At 42.3% G+C, this 20,165-nt stretch overlaps 1 protein-coding gene across 1 annotated transcript; it reads left to right on the forward strand.

The window, feature by feature from the left end:
* Positions 1 to 16,938, forward strand: LOC111950097 (uncharacterized). Its single transcript, XM_023967451.2, has 5 exons — positions 1 to 284; positions 1,108 to 1,159; positions 5,131 to 7,307; positions 8,294 to 8,599; positions 12,445 to 16,938. The coding sequence occupies exons 3-5, from the start codon at positions 5,147 to 5,149 to the stop codon at positions 12,708 to 12,710; spliced, it is 2,733 nt and encodes a 910-aa protein (XP_023823219.1). The 5' UTR covers positions 1 to 284; positions 1,108 to 1,159; positions 5,131 to 5,146; the 3' UTR covers positions 12,711 to 16,938.
* Positions 16,939 to 20,165: the final 3,227 nt, after the last annotated feature.

A 20,165-nucleotide genomic window follows, 5' to 3' on the forward strand; every position in this document is an offset into this window, starting at 1 on the left:
TGACACATGTACAAGCACTGACACTGGTGTGGTGTAAGCACTTTTTATAGTGGTGATATTTTTTTATTTTTTATTATCAATAATAGATGCTTAGTGTCGTAGGTCCTCTATTTTTATATGCAAGCTTATTCTTGCACGGAAAACGGATCCGCAAAATATGATAGGTCCTCCAGTGTAGAAGAGGATACCGTTAACCAAAGAAATGTCTGGACAACATCAATGAAAATGTAAATAACTATATTACACGGAGAGCATGACGATACAACGGAATTGTCAATCCTAACGTAAGTGAATTTATTTTAAACCTTTAACCAGGCGTAAAGTATCCTGACGAACAAGACTCATGTCTGATATACAATTACTCTGAATATTATAGGCTATTGTTGACACATGAGGATCCAGCACTATGGCTACGTGTTACACACGTATGCATATAAGAAACACGCCAATGCGTTAGAATGCAGCCTGGTCTCACAGACTAGACTCCTAAGAACAGTGATGTCCTCAAACTAGTTTTCCCTTTCCTGAGACACCGGACGCTATATATCCATTTGACGCGACACTACGAATCAATTTGATTAAATTCACCTTCATTACTTATAAACTGCCCAGCAGAGGATAATACTACCAACCCTCAATCTCTGCAGTCTTTGCCAAAATAAGTTATATTATTTATCAGGACTGTGGGAGTGAAAGTGATACTAGATGATGATTAATCATTTTCCATGGCCTAATGCTGGAGTTGTGGGACATACATGCTACAAGGCCATAACCATTATTTCTTCTATATATTTTTTTGTTGCATGGTTTTCTTATTAATTATTTACATGATGTGCGTTTTTGCAAGTCACTATTCAATACTAGTATGTATTCTAATTTTGGCTATTTTTATATAGCCTAGGTCTAATCATTTCAGCATATCTATATCCTATATGCGAACAAAGGGCAAACGCCACTCATGGAGATGAGAGGAGACTGCTTCTTCTTCCCTGCCATTCACAGAGAGATGTGCGACAATGCGCAAAATAATTTCACTCTGTTATTAGAAGTCAATTTCTTATGTTTTTTTCACCAATGCCCGTTGTTATTATTCTCCTTACCTTGCAGGCGCAGCATGACGTTATTTGTCCACAGCAAACCGGGATAAATAGTATTGCAGGTAGGTCGTTGTGTGAATGTGTAGATAGGTGACCAGAGGTCACGGAAGGCTTCAAATAGGCCTCACAATTTCAGATAATTTCAGCAGTAGACTGATGTGCCATAACAGATGATACAGTGCATTCTGAAAGTATTCAGACCCCTTGACTTTTTCCACATTTTGTTACGTCACAGCCTTATTCTAAAGTTTATTAAATTGTTTTTCCACCTCATCAATCTACACACCATAATAACAAAGCAAAAACTAGTTTTTAGATTATTTAGCAAATGTATTACAAAAAACTCCCAAAAATATCACATTTACATAAATATTCAGACCCTTTACGCAGTACTTTGTTGAAGCACCTTGGGCAGCGATTACAGCCCTTRATGCACAGATAGTTTCAGGTCTCTCCAGAGATGTTAGAAATGGTTTGAGTCATGGCTCTGGCTGGCCACTCAAGGACATTCAGACACTTATCCCGAAAACATTCCTGTGTTGTCTTGGCTGTGTGCTTAGGGTTGTTGTCCTATTGGAAAGTGAACCTTCACCCCAGTCTGAGGTTCTGAGTGCTCTGGAGCAGGTTTTCATCAAGGATCTCTCTGTACTTTGCTCCGTTCATCTTTCCCTCAATCCTGACTAGTCTCCCAGTCCCTGCCGCTGAAAAACATCCCCACAGCATGATGCTGCCACCCCCATGCTTCACCGTAGAGATGGTGCCAGGTTTCCTCCAGGCGTGACGATTGGCATTCAGGCCAAAGAGTTCAATCTTGGTTTCATCAGACCAGAGAATCTTGTTTCTCATGGTCTGAGACTCCTTTAGGTGCCTTTTGGCAAACTCCTAGCGGGCTGTCATGTGCCTTTTACTGAGGAGTGGCTTCCATCTGGCCACTCTACCATACAGGCCTGATTGGTGGAGTGCTGCAGAGATGGTTGTTCTTCTGGAAGTTTCCCCCATCTCCACAGAGGAACTCTGGAGCTCTGTCAGAGCAACCATCTGGTTCTTGGTCAACTCTCTGACCAAAGCCCTTCTCCCCCAATTGCGCAGTTTGGCCAGGTGGTTCCAAACTTCTTCCATTTAAGAATGATGGAGGTCACTGTGTTCATGGGGACCTTCAATGAAGCAGAAATGTTTTAGTACCCTTCCCCTTATCTGTGCCTCTACACAGTCCTTCCTCGGAGCTCTACGGACAACTGTCAACATTGGGACCCTATATATGACAGGTGTGTGCCTTTCCAAATCATATTCAATCAATTGAATTTACCACAGGTGGCCTCCAATTAAGTTGTAGAAACATCTCAAGGATGACCAATGGTCTGGCCACTCTACCATAAAGGCCTGATTGGTGGAGTGCTGCAGAGATGGTTGTCCTTCTGGAACTCTGTCATAGTGACCATCGAGTTCTTGGTCACTTCCCTGACCAAGGCCCTTCTCCCACGATTGCTCTGTTTGACCGGGCGGCCAGCTCTAGGAAGAGTCTTGTTGGTTCCTAACTTCTTCCATTTAAGAATGATGGAGGCCACTGTGTTCTTGGGGACCTTCAATGCTGCAGAAATGTTTTGGTACCCTTCCCCAGATCAGTGCCTTGACACTATCCTGTCTCGGAGCTCTACGGACAATTCCTTCAACCTCATGGCTTGGTTTTTGCACTGTCAACTGTGGGACCTTAGAAGGACAGGTGTGTGCCTTTCCAAATCATGTCCAGTCAATAGAATTTTTCCACAGGTGGACTGCAAGTTGTAGAAAAATCTCAATAATGGTCAATGGAAACAGGATGCACCTGAGCTCAATTTCGAGTCTCATAGCAAAGGTTCGGAATACTAATGTAAATAAGGTATTTCTGTTTGTGATTTTTTTTAAATTTGCAAAAAAATCTAAAAATCTGTTTTCGCTTTGTCATTATGGGGGATTGTGTGTAGATTGATAAGGAAAACATTTATTTAATCCATTTTAGAATAAGGCTGTAACGTAACAAAATGTGGAAAATGGGAAGGTGTCTGAATACTTTCCGAATGCACTGTATGTGGTGAAAGATCCTAAAGAGACAGACAGTGCCTTGTGAGTCCAACATGGTCCTCCGCTTCAGACTGAGACTAATCATCAGGTCACCTCTCTACATTCACCTTTGTGACATTCAGGGACAGAATTTCAAAAATGTTCTAGCCATTCTATCGCCGTAACAATGATCACATAATGGTATAGCGGGTGGAAGTCTGTCTTCTGCACATCCGAAGCGTTGTATCTATTAGAGGTAAGCCTATGCTCTTATTCTGTAGCAAAAACATTACTTTTACACCCTTTATCAAGCCTCCACATTCAGAACATATTTTCACACAATGTATGTAGGACTACTGGCTGCAATTGTAGATATGGTGACAGGAATGGTCAGAATGGCACTGATGAACAATGATGATGATGACAATGATCTCTAGAGGCATTGCTTGCTGCAAGCATTTGCTTAAGTATGTTTTTGTGATTTGCACTGTGTTTTTGGTCTGACTGTTCTTTTGACAGTATGATTAAAAAGGACCAATACACCGCTACACTGTGTTCATTTATGTGCTGATGAGGTGTTTACAATGTGTGAGTGAAAAGTGATCAGAGTGATGTTGACTTCCACCATGACAAAACTGGGTCAATGTAACCCCACCCCCCTCCACCACAGGCTACGAAGGCAAGGCTGAAAAAGGGAAAAAGATGAGGATGCCATCACCAAGCTCTGTGCGTGGACGTATGCATGTGGAAAACGCAAGCATGGTGTGCTTTGTCTATGGGTCACTATGTGTGTTGCTTGGGAGTGAATAATCATTAGTGCCTTTTGCCATGTATCTTCCTCCTGTCTAGTCTGTGGTCTACCCTGTCACGTCATATTCTGTCTTTATATCGCTGTCCTCCCGTCTCTCTATTTCTCTCCCAACCTTTCTCTCTCTCGTTATCTCTCTGTACTGCCCTGTCCCAGAGAATCTTCTTTAATGCAACAAAAAAAGCTCATTAATGGGTTTTGTCATCGTAAGTAGCGCTTAGTAGATGACAAAAGTCTTTAGTACCAATGAGAATTAGGCATCAATTTTACTGTCTTTATTTAAAGGGTAGAACAACATGATGATAATAATACAATATCTAAAGCTTTACCCAAAATGTCCTCTCTCCTCCAGTCTTTATTCAAGTATTTCATGACGAAGTGCTTATTTATAGGTTACGACACGTACATCGATGGTCATTCAGTGCCTGTGGCAGTAACAGCCAGCTCTCTTGTCTGTTTTGCTATGGTAAAGGGCCTTCTCTAACAGGGAGATATATTTGTCTGTTTATTTGGTTCTACCTCATTTCTTCAACCATTCGATTGAGCTAACTTCAATTTCAACAAAATGTTCTTAAAACAGTGGTCTCTGCCCTGTTTTGGCAAAACCATAAAGGCTGTATTTTGGTCTTTTGGTTTTGATTTCATTACTGTGTGTTTTTGCTGTATTTTTTTTCTCCAAATCCAATGGATTATATATGTATATTAAATATGCTTCGCATATTCTTCTGATCGTTCACTACGGTGGTCGGCAGCAGTAGTCAAGTAACAGTCACGGGATGTGTTCTTCTTGAATTCGAACTCTGCAACAATTTACATTAACTGGCTTTATTATGTGTTATCTATAAGGGAATAACACATGTAAATACCTTGTGTACTAGGTATGTATAGAGACTGTTTCATAGTATTGCCCAAAGAGCGTTTTGTTCAAGATTAAACCAAAAGCAAGAGCAAACGTGGGAATTGTCCATAACACCATACTCCATACCTAGTCTGTTGCAAGGTAGTTACATAGCTTAGTTGTTCCACTGGTCATTACTCTGGCGTAGGACAGATGTGATGTAAATGTGGCTTCAAATTCAAAAAATGTTATGATGTTGATGCCAACAGTCATTTAAAAATGTTATCTGAATACAATCCTGACATTGTTTCTCTGTTTCTTTCTCCCCTACCTCTTACACACACACACAGCTTTGCGTAGACCCAGATGCCTCCACTCCCTCTTGACGAGCGCATAGTGGTTATTCAGCGCCCTAAAAACTTGGCCCTACCTGGGTCCTCCCCACAGCCCCACTCCCATATAACAGCCCATAGCAACAAACTTCTCTCCCGCCCTTCTCATCCCCATCCTCCTCAGTCCTACCCCAATCCTCCCTCCTCGAACTCACTGTCTTTGGAATGCAAGCGCAGGTCATCATCCCGTCTGCAGAAAACCAAGGTCGACAAGGCCATTGTCTCAGAGGGTACCAGACACACCCCTAGCCACTGTCACAGCAACGGGACAGTGACTCTTGGCCCTAGACCACACCAACACACACATACGATCGACATCAAGTTATCTGTGAACAAAGGAACAAAAGGAGGGGGGCACAGCAACTCTTTAGTTCGCAGTGGGAGTGTGAAGGGGAGCAAAAAAAGGGTTTCGTTGCGCTTGGATCCAGGATACGGGGAGAAAAACACTGGAGGAACATCAGGGAAACCTGGAGRAGCAGTGCAGCAACTCCAAAACCATCCACAGAACCAGAGACAGGCCTCACCAGGCAGTCACCATCAGAATCATCTGGCTGTGTCCCCGGGAGGAGTCTTAGAGTTTGTCCCATCTCAGAGACAGCAGTCCAAGTCCAGAAGAGAGAAGGTGCAGAACGTGTCCTCCAAAGTCTGCTCTGCCAGCTTCCCCCCCAGAGGTGCCCGGGAAGTACCCTACGTGGGTAACAAAGAGAATTCCAAACTGGGACCTGTCCATCAAAACCCCAACCCCCACAGCCTGCCCGGCCACCACAACTCTGTCCCTGTGCCCCATGCTGCTGTTCTAAACTCCCACTACCCTGTCCCCCCTCCCTCCCACCACCCCCGTGCTCCTACCTCGTTTCAGCAACCCCTCAACCAGCCCCGTCCATCCCGCGGCAGGGATCATCGTCCTCAGATCCTCCACGGCCTACCCCTCTCCCCCTGTTCCTCCCGTGGAGGTTTCCCCAGCCCAGACCACACCTGTACCATCGACTTTTCACATCCCTTCAGCTGTGGCTGTTGGAAGCTGGTCCGCTGCAGGGGGGGCAGGGGACGTTCTGCTGGCTGCCAGAGGGGTAGGGAGAGTCCGTCTTCCTCTTTCTCCTGTGGCCACGGCCACGGGGTTGTAGGTGTGAACCACAGAGGGGGCGCAGCAATGGGATTAAGAACTCTTGGGGGATGTTTGTCCACAGCCTCCACCACCAACACTTCATCCTCCAACAGCACTGTGTCGGACTGCCGCACGGGMTTGCTCAGACCCCTGCGATGTGCCTCCTGCTCCGGGGAGGCTGGCGCCTTTGAGAGTCCTGCTGCATTCCGCAAAAAACTGGTGGGGGGATGCCTGCCCTGTACCCCACTATCCTCCTCAGCCCCGCTGCGAGCCTTACAGAGTTGTGTGAGTGGCTGCAACCCCAAAGCCAGTCAGGCCGGCAGCTCTACCTGCAGCTATTGTAGCAGCGACCCTATAGTTGTCACCTTCAACCCCCGTCGGGGCAGCAAGCCCCCTGGGATGGGCAGGGGTGTAGGGGCAGGGCCCCCCATGGGAGTATTCCCCGCTGATGATGATGATTACAGCGTGCGCACAATCTGGCCAGAGGARCTGGCGAAAAAGATGACCAGGTCTAAAACCCAACAGAACCAGCAGAGCTGTGCAGGGATGGGGATGGGAGTGGGGAAGACAAGTGTGGGTCAGAACCAAAACAGCAGCAACGGAATCAGCCCTGTCACCCTGGACTGTAGGAACCTATTGGAGTTCACCCGGAATCAGATAACAGACCACGCTGGCCGACGCCGGCTTCAGCAGGGCAAGATGGCTGTCCTAGATTTTATTGGGTCTGGGCCTGGGCGAGATCCAGACCAGGACTCCCTGAAGAGGCTCTGGAACAAAGGTGGGGAGTCAGGAAAGGTGGATGGCATGGGGCAGGAAGGCAATACTACATACCCTCGCACCCCTTCCCCCAGCACCCCCTCTCCCCAATCCCCTCCCTCCTTCTCACCCCCACCGTCAGCTCCCAGCACTCTCCTCAAACCCAAACCCAGACAGAGAGATGCAGACGGACGCCATTCCCTCCCCTCCGCCCAGTCCCTCCACCTGGTCCTCAACTCACTCAACAGAGAGCAGGACGAAGAGAGTGGCAGAGGTAAGGGTGTCATACACTGGTTTTTGTTTCAGTCTCTTAGGCTATACTTCTGCAGATTTTTGGTGGGGGACTTTTTTGACACCAGATAGTTACAGAAACAAAATCCCCAATTGAGAGACCAGCTTTACTGTCTGACTGCATAAATGACCATTTTTTGGGAGAAAATCTCTTTCATCCTATTCTTATTCTCCTGACTGTCTCTCTTTCTCCATGCTTCCCTCGCCTATCTTTTAAATCCACTTCCTTTCCTGCCAATCTCATTTTATATGTTATTCTAACATGTTGGTTGTTTAAAAGGAACCCGGGGATAATGACTTAATTATAGCCTGGGCTCCAGCATAAAAAGAGAGAGAGGAGCGAAATGGAGGGATGGTGATTGGAACGCAAAGACAGCTGATAAGAGCGGGAGATTAGAATAGCTGAATTAATTAAAACAATTCCCAGGGAAATTGAGTCGCTGACACTGAACCCTGTCAGTGGGAGATTAASCTGTTCTCATTTAAATGACAAAGCCCAAAAAGCTATGATGTATTCTCTTTTCTTAATAGTTACATAACTGTAGCCTCCTCCACTCTGTTAAGTGACTGCAGGATCTGTTGATGACATAGAGTATAGTATAAAGAATCACACGTTTCAGAAGCTTTTTCATGTCTGTACGTTTCCCTCCTGTTAGGAGAACATGTATGAAATGATGAAAGCATTAGCAGTTCCTCAGAGCTGCAAACGTCTTTGCTCTGCAGGAGTAAAGTTAATTTCAATGATACTCCTACTCAACAAAAACCGTAAATGAGATATATTGTACACTTTCATTGTCTCTCCGTCATTCACACATCTCTTCATAACTCTTTCCATCTCTGATGCTTGATTTATTTTCTCTGTGTCTAACTCTGGTATAATTCAGGGTGAATGCCTGTCAGTGATCCAAATCAAATTAAATTGTCCTTTCTAACAGAAATCTCTCACTGTGTTGTGTTGTCCTCTCCCAGTGCACCTCACTCTGCCGCTCTCCTCCTCGCTACCGGCTTCTCTGTCAGATGAGAATGGGATGACCCCTGACGTGGAGAATGCGGTGGTCAGCCCCATCCTACCCTTCCTCTTCCTGGGCAACGAGAGGGACGCCCAGGACCTGGACCTGCTGCTGCGTCTCAACATCRGCTACGTGGTCAACGTCACCACACACCTGCCCCTCTATCACCTCGGCTCCGGCCTGGTACGCTACAAACGGCTGCCGGCTACCGACAACAGCAAGCAGAACCTACGACAGTACTTTGAGGAGGTGTTTGAGTTCATCGGTGAGTTGAGCAGTATCTACCTAAGGGGTGTCAAACTAATTTTGCCCCAGGGACTGGTCTTCTATCCGTAGTTTGGGGAATTTTCTATGCTCCCTGACTGTCTACCTTTCATTTCGGTGATTATTAGCAAGCCTGACACAATCAAGAAACTGTGTCGCCATCGCTCATCCATATACAGTTGCAGTCGGAAGTTTACATACACTTAGGTTGAGTCATTAAAACTAGTTTTTCAATCACTCCACAAATTTCTTGTTAACAAACTATAGTTTTGGCAAGTTGGTTAGGACATCTATTTTGTGCATGACACAAGTAATTTTTCCAAAAATTGTTTACAGACAGATTATTTCACTTATAATTCACTGTATCACAATTCCAGTGGTTCAGAAGTTTACATACACTAAGTTGACTGTGCCTTTAAACAGCTTGGAAAATTCCAGAAAATTATGTCATGGCTTTAGAAGCTTCTGATAGGCTAATTTACATCATTTTAGTCAATTGGTGGTGTACCTGTGGATGTATGTCAAGGCCTACCTTCAAACTCAGTGCCTCTTTGCTTGTCATCATGGGAAAATCAAAATAAATAATCAAAGACCTCAGGAAACAAATTGTAGACCTCCACAAGTCTGGTTCATCCTTGGGAGCAATATCCAAACRCCTGAAGGAACCACATTCATCTGTGCAAACAATAGTACGCAAGTATAAACACCATGGGACCACGTAGCCGTCATACCGCTCAGGAAGGAGACACGTTCTGTCTCCTAGAGATGAACGTACTTTGGTGCAAAAAGTGCAAATCAATCCCAGAACAACAGCMAAGGACCTTGTGAAGATGCTGGAGAAAACAGGTACAAAAGTATCTATATCCACAGTAAAAAGAGTCCGATATCGACATAACCTGAAAGGCCGCTCAGCAAGGAAGAAGCCACTGCTCCAAAACCGCCATAAAAAAGCCAGACTACAGTTTGCAGCTGTACATGGGGACAAAGATCATACTTTTTGCAGAAATGTCCTCTGGTCTGATGAAACAAAAATAGAACTGTTTGGCCATAATGACCATCGTTATGTTTGGAGGAAAAAGGGGGAGGCTTGCAAGCCAAAGAACACCATCCCAAACGTGAAACACGGGAGTGACAGCATCATGTTGTGGGGGTGCTTTTCTGCAGGAGGGACTGGTGCACTTCACAAAATAGATGGCATCACGAGGGAGGAAAATTATGTAGATATATTGAAGCAACATCTCAAGACATCAGTCAGGAAGTTAAAGCTTGGTCGCAAATGGGTCTTCCAAGTGGACAATAACCACAAGCATACTTCCAAAGTTGTGGCAAAATAACTTAAGAACAACAAAGTCAAGGTATTGGAGTGGCCATCTCAAAGCCCTGACCTCAATCCTATAGAGAATTTGTGGGCAGAACTGAAAAAGCGTGTGCGAGCAAGGAGACCTACAAAGACTCAGTTACACCAGCTCTGTCAGGAGGAATGGGCCAAAATTCACCCAACTTATTGTGGGAAGCTTGTGGAAGGCTACCCGAAACGTTTTACCAAGTTAAACAATTTAAAGGCAATGCTACCAAATACTAATTGAGTGTATGTAAACTTCTGAACCACTGGGGAATGTGAGGAAAGAAGTATAATCTGAAATAAATAATTCTCTCTACTATTATTCTGACATTTCACATTCTTAAAATAAAGTGGTGATCCTAACTGACCTAAAACAGGGAATTTTTACTCGGATTAAATGCCAGGAATTGTGAAAAACTGAGTTTAAATGTATTTGGCTGAGGTGTATGTAAACTTCCGACTACATATTCTCGTTCACCCCTTTAGATTTGTGTGTATTAGGTAGTTGTTGCGGAATTGTTAGATTACTTGTTAGATATTACTGCATTGTCGGAACTAGAAGCACAAGCATTTCGCTACACTCGCATTAACATCTGCTAACCATGTGTTTGTGACCAATACATTTTGATTTGATTTGTATTGTAGGGTACATTATAATTTCTTCAAAGTTTCGATTTGGTTTTTGTCATTTTAAAGTATATTGTGTTTGTCGTCGTCCCCAACACACACATTTTGTTGTGCTACACCCAAAATTAAACATTTATTAAATTGAAACTTTTTTTATCACCGGCCAACGCACAATACCCGATAATGTCAAAGTACAGTTATGTTTTTCGGGGGGAAAAAATATATATAATAAAAAATTTAAATCTGTAGGGTCAATAAGTATTCAACACCTTTGTTATGGCAACCCTAAAGTTCAGGAGTAAAAGTTGCTTAACAAGTCACATAATAAGTTGCATGGACTCACTCAGGGTGCAATAATAGGGTTTAACATAATTTTTTAATGACTACCTCAGACCAGGGAGGTTTACCAATGCCACACAAAGAAGGGCACCTATTGGTAGAAATAAAAAAGCAGACATTGAATATCCCTTTGAGCATGATGAAGTTATTAATTACACTTTAGGTGGTGTATCAATACATGCAGTCACTACAAAGATACAGGTGTCCTTCCTAACTCAGTTGCCGTAGAGGAAGGAAATCGCTCAGGGATTTCACCATGAGGCCAATGGTGACTTTAAAACAATTACAGAGTTTAATGGTTGTGATAGGAGAAAACTGAAGATGGATCAACAACATTGTAGTTACTCCAGAATACTAACCTAAGTGACAGAGTGAAAAGAAAGAAGCCTGTATAGAATAAAAAATATCCCAAAACACGCATCCTGTTTACAACAAGGCAATAAAAAAAAATGTGGCAAAGCAATTCACTTTTTGTCCTGAATATAAGGTGTTATGTTTGGGGCAAATCCAATACAGCACATTGCTGGGTACCACTTTCCATATTTTCAAGCATAGTGGCTGCATCATGTTATGGGTATGCTTGTAATCAATGAATTCACATTTCAGCAGGATATTAACCTAAAAACAAATTGCCAAATCTACACTAGAGTTGCTTACCAAGAAGACAGTGAATGTTCCTGAGTGGCCGAGTTACAGTTTCAACATAAATCTACTTGATAATCTATGACAAGACCTGAAAATGGTTGTCTAGAAATGATCAACAACCAATTTGACAGAACTTGAATCATTTTGAAAAGAACAATGGGCAAATGTCGCACAATCCAGGTGTGGAAAGCTCTTAGAGACTTAACCAAAAAGACTCATAGCTGTAATCACTGCCAAAGGTGCTTCTGCAAAGTATTGACTCAGGGGTGTGAATACTTATGTAAATTAGATATTTCTGTATTTTATTTTCAATAAATTTGCTAAAATATCTAAAAACATGTTTTCACTTTGTCATTGTAGGGTATTGTGTGTAGATGGGTGAGCATTTTTATTTATTTCATCAATTTTGAATTCTGTCTGTAACACAACAAAATGTGCAATAAGTCAAGGGGTGTGAATACTTTCTGAAGGCACTGTACATGTATAAACTGTAGATTAAAAAAAAAAACTCAAAACACCCGTTGGCCGGATTGGACCCCCTTGCTGGACCAGATCCGGCCCGCGAGCCGTATGTTTGACACCCCTGATCTACCTTCATTTTCTATCGCACCCACTCTCCCCGTTCCTGTCTTTCAGTCTTTATGTCTCTGAGCTTAGAAGTATTTTAGCACTGAGATAAGGAGAGGATCATGATGATTTCTATGTGAAGTCTTTCCTCTGATCTCGTTCTCTGATTTCAAAGTTTTTGACTGGAGAGACATTTAGGGATCTATAAATGGATCAAAAGGGAAGATGGGAGAACTGGAGAGTCAGATCCAGAAAAGGCTGTGGATAGATGAATTCCAGTGATCATCCTTGACAGGAATCTGATAGCCACCTATTTTCATCCACAGAGGAGGCTCACCAGAGTGGGCGAGGAGTGTTGATTCACTGTCAAGCGGGCGTGTCCCGTTCGGCAACCATCGTCATCGCCTATCTGATGAAGCACACCCTTATGACCATGACTGATGCCTACAAGTATGTGCGTGGCCGTCGTCCTGTGGTGTCTCCCAACCTCAACTTCATGGGTCAGCTACTGGAGTTTGAGAGGGACCTCAACTCCGGGGTCACTCCTCGCATCCTGACCCCCAAACTCAGCGGCCTGGAGACCCAGGTCTGACAGCGGGATATGAGGAATGGAGGGGAGGAGGAAACCAGCATTGGGCCAGCCATAGTTTTGTGAAGGAGAAATTAAAGGTAGAACAATAAAGAGGGGAATGCTGATTGACAGAGTGTCCCTATTGGCATAGATTAAGAATAAAGTATTGAAATAGTGCACTTTCTAGAGATTATAGGATAAATCATTTGATTGGTTAACTCATAAATAGTCCCAATTTTGGTCAACCTAATCCTCATCCAATACCATTTGTAATTATGTGCCAAGTTTTTATATAATGCTTAGATATCATTATTTACCATGATCCACTGTAATCAGATGGCTCATTTGATGCTTGTGGTATAGAGCATTACAGAAGTTAAGGAGGTGCAATGACTCCTGGTCTGACTCAAGGCTGTCATTTACAAAATCCATAATGCATGCAGAACCAGAATAGAAACAACTATAGTGACACCCCACCATTCAGCTATGACAACGAACACTATCCATAGCCCCAGAGAGGGCATTCCAATGCACTTTATCAATTTATCAATATGTTTGGTCGTTTCAACTCAAGTGGCCCAGTCCCAGAGGATAGCTGATCTTGCCATATTGTTGGTTTATTTATATTTTTCCCCACTGGGTCGGAAATGTCTAAATTACCTTTAAAAAATGTAAAATAAATATATACGTATATATACTGTATATATATATACTGTATCTTGGGAGTTGTGCAATAGAGCAGCTTGTGGCTGGTGGAGGAGTGACCGAGGTTTAATCGTGCCAATTCTTAGGAAAATGGGGTGAAACCAGAAACCTACAACTCAGTGAATGAAACCAGATCTGGTGCCAATAGAGGGATGGTCAAGAGCAACAATACACAGACAACACTGAACAGATTCAGCAGACTGTTATTGAACAGGACTTAGTCATGGATCTATCTATGTTGTGTTTCCAACAGACAATGGTTGGAAAGATATAAAAAGATGAACACTGCAAAGTGTGTGCTTTAATTAAGACACAAAACTGCACAAAGATGTTGTTCTTTGAGTGCCCTCCTTGTTTGTGAAATATTTCTCCTGAACATGTTTACTATTGCATATATACAAGTACAGAGTATTTATTTTTATTGATGTGTTTTGTCATATATTTTGTGTTGTTTATGTCACTGCTTATATTTTAACTTAAAGAATATACATTATATACATGTATGTATTAAAATGTATCATTACTGAGAAGGAAGTTGAGGAAAAAGAGGGAATATAGAAAATACCCTTGATCATTTCTTGTAATTGGGAAACATACAGTAGGAATGAAAATCAGACTCGAAAGATAAGATAAAGGCAGCAGAGAGACAATCCTTGTCAACTTGTCTTCCTTTCGTTTATGGCCGAGATAATTATTTTTTTAAATGTTTTTTTAAACAATACGTTTTTAAAGCAGTTGATTTATATTAGACTTATTCAATGAAATCCTTTGATTGCCAAACTGAGGACTTTGAGGTCCTTAGCCAAACTATTAGGTTGGGAATGAAAATATAATGCAATGTTCAACTATCCTAGTCTTTAGATAGTATCCAGGCCTTTATCTGCCTTGTCTGTCTGCCTGTTTGTCTGCTCATCTATCTTTATCCTCCACCCATCCTAGTCTTGAGTTAATTAGTTCTTCCTGATCCGTTTATTCCCTCAAGCTGTATTCAGCTATGCCATGTTACTGTGTGTATATCATGCTCAGGATAACGGAAAGGAGCAATCCTTTGTAGCAGACAGAATGATACCTCTCTTATTCTTATCTTCTGGCGTGATGTTGTATCCCTTCTTTTGCCCTCCAGTGTCTGCTTTGTGCTCCCATCTGCCTCTGTAGAGTTTGAATCTCTTTTACAACAATACTATGCATTGTTCTTGTTAAAAATATGGATTTGATCCGCGAAAACGATAACAAAGCTTTATCATTGAGTTCACTGTGAATCACACTCTTCCTGCATATTGGCCTTGGTCCTTAAGTATAAACCCATCCAACTTGTATTTAATACTGTGGGTAGTCAGTCACCCCTCAGCTCCTGTCTGTCAGACTGTGGTTCCTGCTCACTAGTTTTACATTTACTGATCCTTATCGCACAATTTATTCTGTGATGCCCAGCCAAATTTGATCTATTACAGTCCTGCTATGTATCACATTTTGATATAAACGGAACAAAAATATAAACGCAACATGCAACAATTCCATTTGATTTTACGGAGTTACAGTTCATATGAGAAAATCAGTCAATTGAAATAAATTCATTAGGCCCTAATCTATGGATTTCACATGACTGGGAATACCGATATGCATGGGGCACTCTGTTCACAATGTTGACATCAGCAAACCACTCGCCCACACAACGCTATACACGTGGTCTGCGGTTGTGAGGCCAGTTGGACGTACTGCCAAATTCTCTAAAACAGCTTAAGGTAGAGAAATTAACATTCAGTTATCTGGCAACAACTCTGATGGACATTCCTGCAGTCAGCATGCCAATTGCACGCTCCTTCAAAACTTGAGAAGTCTGTGTTGTGTGACAAAACTGCACATTTTAGAGTGGCCTTTTATTGTCCCCAGCACGAGGTGCACCTGTGTAATGATCATGCTGTTTGATCAGATTCGTGATATGCCACACCTGTCAGGTTATCTTGGCAAAGAAGAAATGCTCACTAACAGGGATGTAAAAAAAATTCGGCACAACATTTTTGAGAAATAATGTTTTTGTGCATATGGAACATTTCTGGGATCTTTTATTTCAGCTCATGAAACATGGGACCAACACTTTACATTTTGCGTTTATATTTTTGTTCGAGTAGATTATATCAATGATCTCTAGTTGTTCCCACACACTATTTTCTGATTATTGATGATGACCCCTATAGATGGTTGTTTCATTTGATTTAGGTGCATTAAGGCCTAGTTTGTCCCCAACCTCATACCAAAGGGTTCAGTTTGATGAGGGAGCTCTGGGATTGGTTAGACAAAACCTAACTCATGGGTGGGTGTTGCTGCTGTAAAAAATAACAGAATATATGTGTATTTAAAACTTGAACTTTTGTACTTGAGATTATGGCTTTCATATAAGTGTTCCCAAATGATTGAGAGGTTCACTCTTAATCATCCTATGCCATAAGTGTTTTGCTGTGAAGGCATAATTTCCCCCAACACATTTTGATTGAAAACTGCCAGTAGCCCCTTTTCCAGATTTATAAACACATTTGGTATACAATACAAGAAATCTGAAATCTGAAAACCAAGAATGCCTTTGGTTAAGATGTGTATAGTTTGGTTATCTAAAGCAATGTAGCATCCATTCATATTAAATTTGCAGTTGAATAGTTTGATCTCTAAATACTTAATTAATTCTGGGATTTTTCTCCTGCCTACTTCGTAATTATGTGTTGATCTATATTTTTCTACATTTCCATTTGTTCATGACGTTCACACATTTGTGTGTACCTGCATCTTAGTGAGTTTTTGACTGTGGATCTCAGTTTTGTATGAGTAAATGGTTCATCAGTGCTTCTTCCAGCCATCTCTACCAGGTATTTACGAAATAATGACCTCTAGCTGCCCTCAGTCTTGCTCTGTATTATTCAATCACGCATCAGACCTCCCTAAATGTGTGCTGTGTGTCAACACACCATATTCCACTGTGACATCCACAATGAGTTTCTATTCCTGCTGTTCTTTTCAATTTGATCTGAATGACATCGTTCCAATGGGATCTATTGTGAATGAACCTTGTCAAAGTGATGCAAAGCGGGTGTCCACACAATTATATTGCATTCAACTTTTACTTTAAAAAAAAAAGTTGGGTTTACCCAGCCCTCAAGATGACAGACGCTTCTCTGAGGAACAATTATTAGATCGTACATTAGATCAAGAGAAGAAAAAATAACTGTATAGACTTCACTTTAATCTTTGATGGCTTCTTGAACATTCTCCCTTTAGTTCACGCAAGGCAAAAGGGAACAGTCTCAATATATATAACTCGTGATGAGTAAAGAATCTTCCATTTGTAGTTTGCACATGAAAAGAAACGCAAACAATTTAAACAATTATTGCTTTGTTGTATGACTTCCTTGTGTAAATCTGTTAATTGATGAGTTGTGTGGATTTACATTTATTCATGTATGTGTTTAAGGCTTGTTTTCTATTGTTCTCTAATTAGAGACATCCTCCTTTATAAATGATGAGGGTAATAAATGTCTATAAGATGTGGAAAACCTATCATTAGATCTGTAGTGTTTTTATCCTGTTGCTCTGCTTCCTTGGACATCAAACGGTCAGTTCCGCTGGCCTCTAATGTAACCCTCTCAGTTTTCCAACCGTTGAACAACTGAGCAGATAATACTATTTTCATTTTGTAATAATTGGGTTCCCTTCCATGTATGTACAGTTTTATCTTCTTGTAACTTTTATCAGTGATTCTTTGTATGGACTGCACTGTGATTCATAAGATGCTGCTACACTACATGGCCAACAGTATGTGGACACCTGCTTGCCGAACATCTCATTCCAAAATCATTGGCGTTAGTATGGAGTTTGTCCCCCTTTTGCTGCTGTAACAGCCTCCACTCTTCTGGGTAGGCTTTCCACTAGATGTTGGAACATTGCTGCTAGGACTTGCTCCCATTCAGCCACAAGAGCATTAGTGAGGTCGGGCACTGATGTTGGGCTTGCGGTTGGCATTCCAATTCATCCCAAAGGTGTTTGATGGGGTTGAGGTCAGGGCTCTGTTAGGTTCTTCCACACTGATCTCGACAAACATTTATGTATGGACCTCGCTTTGTGCACGGGGCATTGTTATTCTGAAACCGGAAAGGGCCTTCCCCAAACGGTTGCCACAAAGTTGGAAGCACAGAATCGTCTAGAATGTCATTCTATGCTGTAGCGTTAAGATTGTAACTAAGGGGCCTAGCCCGAACCATGAAAAACAGCCTCAGACCATTATTCTTCCTCCACCAAACTTTACAGTTGGCACTATGCATTGGGACAGGTAGCATTCTCCTGGCATCCRCCAAACMCAGATTCGTCCGTCGGACGGCCAGATGATGAAGCGTGATTCATCACTCCAGAGAACGCGTTTCCACTGCTCCAGAGTCCAATGGTGGCAAGCTAAACAGCACTCCAGCCGACGTTTGACATGTGCATGGTGATCTTAGGCTTGTGTGCGGCTTCTCGGTCATGGAAACCCATTTCATAACGCTCCCAAACAATTCCTGTGCTGACGTTGCTTCTAGAGGCAGGTTGGAACTTGGCAGTGAGTGTTGCAACCGAAGACAGACCATTTTTACGCTCTACACGCTTCAGCACTCAGCGGTCCTGTTCTGTGATCTTGTGTGGCCTACCACTTCGCAGCTGAGCCATTGTTGCTCCTAGAGGTTTCCACTTCACTATAACAGCACTTATAGTTGACCGGGGCAGCTTTAGCAGGGCAGAAATTTGACTAACTGACTTGTTGGAAGTCACGTTGAAAGTCACTGAGCTCTTCAGTAAGGCCATTCTACTGTCAATGTTTGTCTATGGCGATTGCATGGCTGTGTGCTCGATTTTATACACCTGTCAGCCACGGGTGTGGCTAAAATAGCCGAATCCACTAATTTGAAGGGTGTCCACATACCTTTGTATACATAGTGTATGTTAGACAGGCATGATCAGAGTGTCACATTCAGTTGATGGAAGGTGGTAAATTTCACTAAGGACGACTGATACAAACTGGACATGCATGTTCTCAATCCTGCTTATATTTCCTCTGATCAATTCAGATTGCGGTGCACCTGCTCAATGCCACGGTGCATGAGGCTGGATTTGTTGATTTATATCAGTATGGCCATGTGCACATGCATACAAACTGTGTGGTTTTCATCAAGTTCCTCATTGACGGTGCAGGGGGAGGATCCTTCTGTTTGAGAACATTCTAAACATTCCAACCTCTTCTGTCCTACACCTTACTGTGATAAAGAAACTGTAATATTGCTGTTCAACGGCAATAATATTCAGTGATATTAATACCAACAGTATTAATTAACAGTTGATTACATGATTACAATACTGTATGTTATGAGTGTGTTTTACCCATTGTACATAAAGGAGGGATGAGTGGAAGGGAGAGGATAATGATTCTTTACCCATGATTACACCCCTAAACATGTGCAGGACCAAAACAGACGGCTGGAATAGAAAACCAACCACTGTGCAACATTTCTGGTAAATATGAAAAGCCAGAATCGTTTATTTGAATAAAAAAATTTACATACAAAACCACGTGAATCTTTTGTTTTTATTATGTTGTGACAAGACTTTCTAGTCTGACGTTTAATGGTGAATGGCACACACTTGAAAAGCCCATATCTATTCATCCATTGTAGACTTTGTTGACTGGAAACATGCACAAGTGATATGTGTGTGCTGAAAAGTGCCATGAACCAACAAAAAAAGTGACCAATATAACGACACATTAGTGAGTGATACTCTGAAGCAGAGGCTGCTGCTCTCTCCCCATCGACTGTTGGACTTTCAAGCCAGGAATGCCAGTTTGGAAATTATCGAACAGTTACATTATACAGTCAATGGGACTGTCAGATTGCCATTGATGATTCTGATTTTCACCCAACCCGGATGCACCCTGTCCATCATTACATAAGTGTTGGTTGGGAGGCAGGGTGGTGTGATTAGGCTCCCTGGAGGCAGATCAATCAGTAGCTCCACTCTAGGACTTACATCTACGGCATGTGGTCTGTGTGACAACAGACTCTCCAGCCAACAATACTAGACAGGTACAGGCATAGTGAAACTGCCAAACACATGATGTTGCCTTGCCCGGGACCTCTGTCCTTGCTGAAACTTTGGTTCCATCATTGCATACAAACGGATGATTTTCAGGGACGAGAGGAAAGGGGCTACAACAGGTTTCAGCGAGCGAAAGGGACAGGGAAAGGGGGAGGGATGGAGTGCCACAGACCCGCAAGGAATCAATGGGTAGAGAAATGATACTGGTGCTCCTCAATGCAGTTATCATGAAAGTGTTACAACTAAAGCCTTAGAGGGAAGGAGTTTTATTCAGGTTTGTACAATGTGTGTTTCATATAACCTATGACCTTCAGTTGCAACATTCTTTTCATCTGTAGGCTACTGTACTGATGTGTTATAGCTCATGTCCTCAAAAAGTACAATATATTATTATGAAGTTGTACTTATTATGTCTAAATCCATCATTCAAATCATATAGTCAAATACAATTCTGCAATCAGAACAAAGTAAATCCGAACGTAGATGTTAAACAACTGAGCCAAAACAAAGGTTGTCTGTGATTTATAAATACAGTGAGATCTTTTTTTACAATAACCCTCCTGCTTTGAGGAGTTTGACTGTTTGTGTATGTGGTGGGCGGTGGCCCCATATTTCAAAACCTCATGACAGATGTGCATTCACCTGTTGGTACAGTGTATTTAG

The sequence above is a fragment of the Salvelinus sp. IW2-2015 genome, linkage group LG23 (genome assembly GCF_002910315.2).
Source record: "Salvelinus sp. IW2-2015 linkage group LG23, ASM291031v2, whole genome shotgun sequence".
NCBI lineage: Eukaryota > Metazoa > Chordata > Actinopteri > Salmoniformes > Salmonidae > Salvelinus > Salvelinus sp. IW2-2015.